Source organism: Dermochelys coriacea, chromosome 12, assembly GCF_009764565.3.
Source record: "Dermochelys coriacea isolate rDerCor1 chromosome 12, rDerCor1.pri.v4, whole genome shotgun sequence".
In the NCBI taxonomy this organism is placed as follows: domain Eukaryota; kingdom Metazoa; phylum Chordata; order Testudines; family Dermochelyidae; genus Dermochelys; species Dermochelys coriacea.
Window position 1 is genome coordinate 26,443,811 of NC_050079.1, and position 6,000 is coordinate 26,449,810.

Here is a 6,000-nt window from a genome sequence, read left to right on the forward strand (position 1 = left end):
AAACACCTACAAGTGTCCTGTTCCTCCTGACTGGCAGCACAGTTCCATAAGGTTCCTTGGATGGGTGGAGGCTGGATATGGCTGGTACTGATGGATCTGTTAGGTGATTGAATCACCTATGCATTTTCACCATTCATTGTGCACTGAGATAAGAATGCAGGGACTTGCAGCAACCTCTGCTCTTCCTACAACTGCTTAAGTAGTGTACAATAGCCATTGGATCTATGAAACTACTGATTCACAGGCCCCACTCACGTATATCCTCAACCTAATCTTTGAGCTGGGGCACAGGGAACCCTTGTGTGCTATGGAGCCCTGTGTTTCACTACACACAAAGACTATAGTCTGCTTCTGTCAGGCTCCTTGATTCCTGGGGGGACTGCACCGATTTTACTCTGGCTGGGGGGATGGGAAGAAGCAGGATTTGCTGTCAGGACAGAAGCTGAGCCTGCAGTCATGGCTGCAGAGTGACTATTTTGGTGGTTAAGGATTTGGTGGTTCATGAGTTAATGCTTATTCAACCTTCATCCTCTTCATGGAGTCACAGAGCACAGCTGGCAGCCCTGTAGTCAATGACAACACAGCCTGAAGCCAGCTGTGCTGCTGCTCTGTGTATGTGGGGACTGGTGATGGTCTCTTGAATGTCTATTCAAGGATATGTAGGATTAGGGGCAGGATATTCTGCAGAATTTTCTCCATAGCTTTTTTTGTATGTGTGTGGCCTTGCCCTTTCCTGGCTCTATTTTCATGCATCGGGGGACAAAGCCACAATTTATGAACGTGTCCCTTCGTGTTTTTGAAGCTAATTCTTTTAAGGGCAAGCTTTCAAAACCTGCGAAGTTCAAGATGAAATCAAAATCTTGGTTTTTTTGTTTTGTTAAATCAGGCCTGTCTGCCTGCATTTATCCTGTGCATTTATCCTGTGCATGCACCCGTCACTTTCGCCTTTTTGACTTGCATTCATAAGCTGAATAATTGCATCTGCAAACCAGGTGCAGAACTGCACATATATCTTTGTTTGCTTTTAAATTACTTCGTCCAAGGGGGTCATTGGAAAGTGAAGAAGGCAGTGTCTTGAGGGGAGGAGAGCTAGCTTGGAAGACTGTCCGGCTTGCTTAGTTATGTGAACAACTTTGGCCCATGTTCATCAACCTATCAAGAGCGTGGGGCTGAGGTTCATGACTGCAGACTGAACGGAAACTATTTAAAGTTATTTGTAGAGCTGGTTAGAATTTCTCCCCTCATTTCCATCCAACTTCTTCAGTAAGTTTTTTTTTTTTTTGACTTTTTATTGGAAAACCAAAAGCTTTCTGCTTTTCAGATAGCAAACTTTTTTTTAACTGAAAACTTGAAAATTTGGGCAGAAAGCAAATACTTTTTGGAAAATCTTTCATTTGACAGAAAAATAGGTTTTAGAAATCCTTCCATTTTAGATGCACTTTTTTTTTATCAGCCCTCTTAATGTGCAATCAAGTCAAATGCTTCACCCAATCATAGTCCTGAATTTTTATCTAATCTCTGAGCTCTTGACCACCAAGCTATTGGTTATTCTGGAGGTCAGGGGACAGCTCTCATGTTCTAGTTTTGACCAGAAATTGCATTCTGGACCTGAAAACTTTCCCAATGAAAGTTTTTTGGATATGATAAACCAATATTTTATCACATGGAACAAAATTTTCATCAAGATACTTTTTGGATGTTAGGAGGTAGTCAAGGCTCCACTCACTCCCACCCACCTGCTCAGGAGGGCAAGTAGCAACCCTGTGGAGGTTGCACCATGCAGAAGCATTAGACTGGCCATAGTCTAAAATTTCTGGTTTGGCCATCTCAAAGTACACAAGTTAGGTACAGAAGAGTTTTTTACAATTCCCATTCCAACCATTATCCCAATTAAAAACTATTACCAGGCATAGAGCGTGGCTGAACTCTGCTCTGTGCATGATCCTTTGTGCAAAGGTGGGAGGGGAAACAAAGTTGGCTTAGACAAAGTAGCACCCAGGGCTGCTCTAAAATATGCTGACTCCTTCAGCCCCATTGCACTAGATTGGACCCTTCTGCTCGCCTAGATTCCAGGGGCACACAAGGTAATTTGGACATGCTCTTTTGTACACCAGCTAACAATTGCTCTGTGCAAGGGGTTGACAGGAGAAAGGAGAAGAAGCCTGCATTGTCACTATCTGTGCTGTATTCGTTATATGGATATACAGAGGACTTCTGTCTCCAGGGCTGCCAGTCTGGCAACTTTCACGAGTATAAAGTTCTAGTCAAAAGCTATTGACTGGGATTTTATCCTCCGTGTCATTAGAAAATGGTGCATTGCACATGTGTGGTTTATCTCAAGCATGAATTTCAGTAGTCATCACAGCATGGGCGTTCGATTTGTGTGGCTAGGAATTTTTAATTCCTTCTACACTGCTGTAACACTTTTTGCTGTAACTTTGGGATCAAGGCCTACCGGTATGCAGGGATCACATATTTCTTATGGAGTTTGGAGGGGAATGTGAAGGAATCCTGCTGAGGGAGGGAGTAGGAAAGTCTCTGGGGGAGAACAAGGATAAATCTACTTTGAGGGAGAGAATATCAAGGAATGTGGGGATGAGGAATGGATGGAAAGTATGTACATTATGACAGGGACCCCGAAGGTTTAACAAATCTGGATCATATAGGTAGACTAGTGCTATGTACTTGAACTGTGAATCTCCTGCAGAGTTAGCCGAACGCAAAAGATTAGTTAGAAAATGACTAAACAGTACTTACTCGAACACAGAAGCAAGTATGTGTTGTTAGTTTGTTGTGGCCACAGGGGTGTCGTGACACTGGATAGTTTTTTATGGTCAGTCCTGTTTTCTTAAGCAGCCATTTAGTAGCTTTAATAAGGTGAGCTTTTTGTAGTTGTCCATATATTTTGGAAGCCCTTCCCCCCCCCCTTTTTAAAAAAAAAAATCAGATACTGTTTGGGAGATGGTGGTTGACAATATCAGCAATGTTCAGACAATATCTGCTGGTCTCAAATTTGCTTTAGAGCCCTAGTCTGGCATGTTTTTTGCTAGTTCAGGTTCAGAGCCAAACTGAAGTTACAGCAAATACCTAATTAAACTCTGAAAGTCCACCACTTTGATCTCTAGATTTGGCAAGTAATCAGCTATATGGGTCAAATTCTGCTCTGTTGCAGCAGGGCCCAATCCTGCAAACATTAACAAGAACTATTCTTATTATTGCAGGCTCACTGTTCAGGGTAGCGTGCTCGAAGGTTCATAGTGTTTCCAAGCCCTAAATTTGGAGTAACTCCACTGACTATGCTGTTTCTCTGTAGTTATACCTATGTAACTGAGAGCAGAATTTGCCCATTGTCTGTCTCAAACTTCAGACCTAAACTGATTTATTCTTACCATGATGAGGGTCCAGTTCTTAATATTTTTGTTATGGAAGAGTTAATCTATTTACATTATTTCAGCAATACTTCCTCTGTGTGGGGAGGGGGGGGAAATCTTTAGTCTTCACTTTCCTTTGCTTTGTAGGGTCCTGATCCAGCATCTGAACCTGTTAGCATGGACTTCTACATTCATCTGGATTCCCACTGAAGTCCATGCTAGATTTAGGGCCTTAAAGTTTATATTCCCTATTAAGTTTTTTCATGCAATGTCTACCAAAAAAAAATCCCAAACAAAATGAACATCCTGAATTCTGATAAATTTCAATTCAGTTTATAGACACTACTTTTCCTACAGTAACTGTCAAAAATGGTGTGGAATTTCTGAAATTATGGGCAGCTTAATGTCTGCCTCTCCAGATTGCAAATCACTTTTGTCAGGAAAGGGCTTATGTTTTGTTGTGGCTGAAGATGTTAAATAACAGGAAAGAAGGCAAATATATCTAAAGATTTGAGACTTTAAAAGTAACAATTTTACAGGCTTTATTCTTGGGCAAATCTCCCTGACTACAATGAATTGTTTTTGCCTGAGTGAGGATTGCAGGATTTGACCTTTAAATAAATGGGACCTTTAAATAATGGCATAGTTCTGTTAACATAATTGTTTTCTTAGGCAGAAAGCTATTTGCTCTTTACTGGACTGATATCTTGTCTTCTAGAAGACTTTTTAAATATAATATTTGTATATTCATAGCATGCCATGAAAGCAGTTTTTAAAAAAAGATTACTTACAGAGATTGGAATAATTGCTGCCTATTCCAATGTGGAAGGAGCTTCCAGAGATGAGAGGAAGATGTAAGAAAAGAACTAAGGAGGGAAATGAGAGAGTCCTTAATAGCAGTTTTGTTTCAGAGACCGATGTCATTTGATGACACAGGTTGTTGCTAAAGTGCACCCACTCTCTAGTGACAGAGTTGTATATTTCAGACTGAATCCACAACAGATGCAGTATGAATGTGTAAATAAATTGAGTTATTGCTTTGAATTTTCTAGGAATCAGTCTATTTTAGGAAGTGCTATTATACAAGATTTCAATGCCTCAAGGATTCCAAAAAATCATGTTTAGACAACAATGTAATGGAAATAGGCTAATTATTACAGGTAAGTATTTTATCAATTACTGCAATGAGCACCTTCCCTGGCAAGGCAAAATAATGCTTTTTGAACTTGCTTAGATAAACTAGTTCTGTGCTAAACTAGAGCTGGAATAGTAAAATGTATCCTGGGCTTTTTACAAAATTTCCCAATATTGTAAATATTAAACTTGCCCTGTAAAGACTTACCTTTAAATAAAATATACGTGTACACTTCATATGCAATAAAATCCGCAAAATAACATAGCCTAAATTATAAAAGATGTCTTTTTAAGAAGACACTGAATTGTCTATATTGTTACATACAAAATAAGAAAAACTTTTGCAGATGAATTTATATTAAGTATCTCTACCCCTCCATGCTGCAGGGATAGTTATAAAACGGTTCGAGAGGGCTAGCAGGTAAATATTTCTAATCATGCCCCCTTCTTTAGGAAGGGGAGAGAGGAACCACCCCAATCTGCATTTCTCGGTAAAGGCGCCCAGCCCCTTAAACAAACAGAGCAGCGCCTGCCTGGTTTTTCGCCTGGGTGTCTAACAGATCTCAAAGTTTCCCCCGTCACACCTCCCTGCTGGGGCCGTACCCCAGTGCCGGGTGGGTGGCAGGAGCCCCAGACGCCGCACGGCCCAGCGCCTGTTCCTCCCTCCCCGTTGGCCGAAGCAAGCCCCAGCCTGCCCTAACCCTGCCCGCCCTGGGCTCCGATCTGCCGGTCGCGCCGTGCCTAGGCGGGGCCGTGCTGGCCCCCGGTGCAGCCCGGGGGTCTGCGCGGAGATGGGGTTTGAGCCCGTGGGCGGCGATGTCTCTGCAGGGCGGCGCCCCCCCCCCCCCGGGCACGGCGCCCCCCCCCCGGGCACGGCGCCCCCCCATCCCTTACCCGAGCACACACAGGCGGCCGCGCTCTCCATGCGCCTCGGCGACCGCTCGCGGGGCTCCCAGGCGGCTCATGGGCGGCGGGGGAAGAGGCGAGCGCGGCTCCCAGGCGCTGACGCTCCCCGCCGCCTTCTCCTCGGGTCTGGCGGGCTGGAGCAGCAGCAGGCGGCCGGGCAGGGACCCGGCGCCCCTGGAGTCTGCGGGCGGCGAGTGACCTCAGCCCGGCAGGGGCCAGCAGGCGGCGGCGGCGGCGGCGGCTGGTCCCTCCCAATGGCCGGGGGCCATCGCTGTCAGGGGGCGGTGCTAGCCGCGCGGGGGGCTCGCTGCCCGCCCGCCCGCCCGCCCGCGGAGCCGGAGGCGGCCAGCACCGGGGACTTGCCCAACGCCAGGCGGGGCGTACAACAGCGAAGGGTGCTGGTCCGGCGCCGGGCCCTGCGCTGAGCATCCTCCGGCTAATCCTCAAAGGCACCGGGGAGGCTGCGCGCCTTTTGGAGTTTGGCTCCGTGATTCTGGGTCCCGATAGCCTCCTCCAGCACCAGGGTTTGCTTTTTTGCTGATGAAACCCAGCCTTGGGCTAGGGGTTACTTTGGGAACTTTCTGCGGCG

At 45.5% G+C, this 6,000-nt stretch overlaps 1 protein-coding gene across 2 annotated transcripts in view; it reads right to left on the minus strand.

Moving 5' to 3' along the window:
* The window catches only part of LOC119841207 (protein BEAN1-like), a 107,231-nt gene extending 101,487 nt beyond the window's left edge, over window positions 1-5,744 (minus strand). The window contains exons 1-2 of one of the 2 annotated variants that reach the window (XM_038368423.2): window positions 5,400-5,744; window positions 4,163-4,237 (exon numbers count right to left, since the gene is read on the minus strand). In XM_038368423.2, the coding sequence (XP_038224351.1) occupies window positions 4,163-4,237; window positions 5,400-5,430 (106 nt within the window). In that variant the 5' untranslated portion in view covers window positions 5,431-5,744. The remainder of the gene's footprint in view (window positions 1-4,162; window positions 4,238-5,399) is intronic. The other variant, XM_038368424.2, reaches the window with a different exon arrangement.
* Window positions 5,745-6,000: the final 256 nt, after the last annotated feature.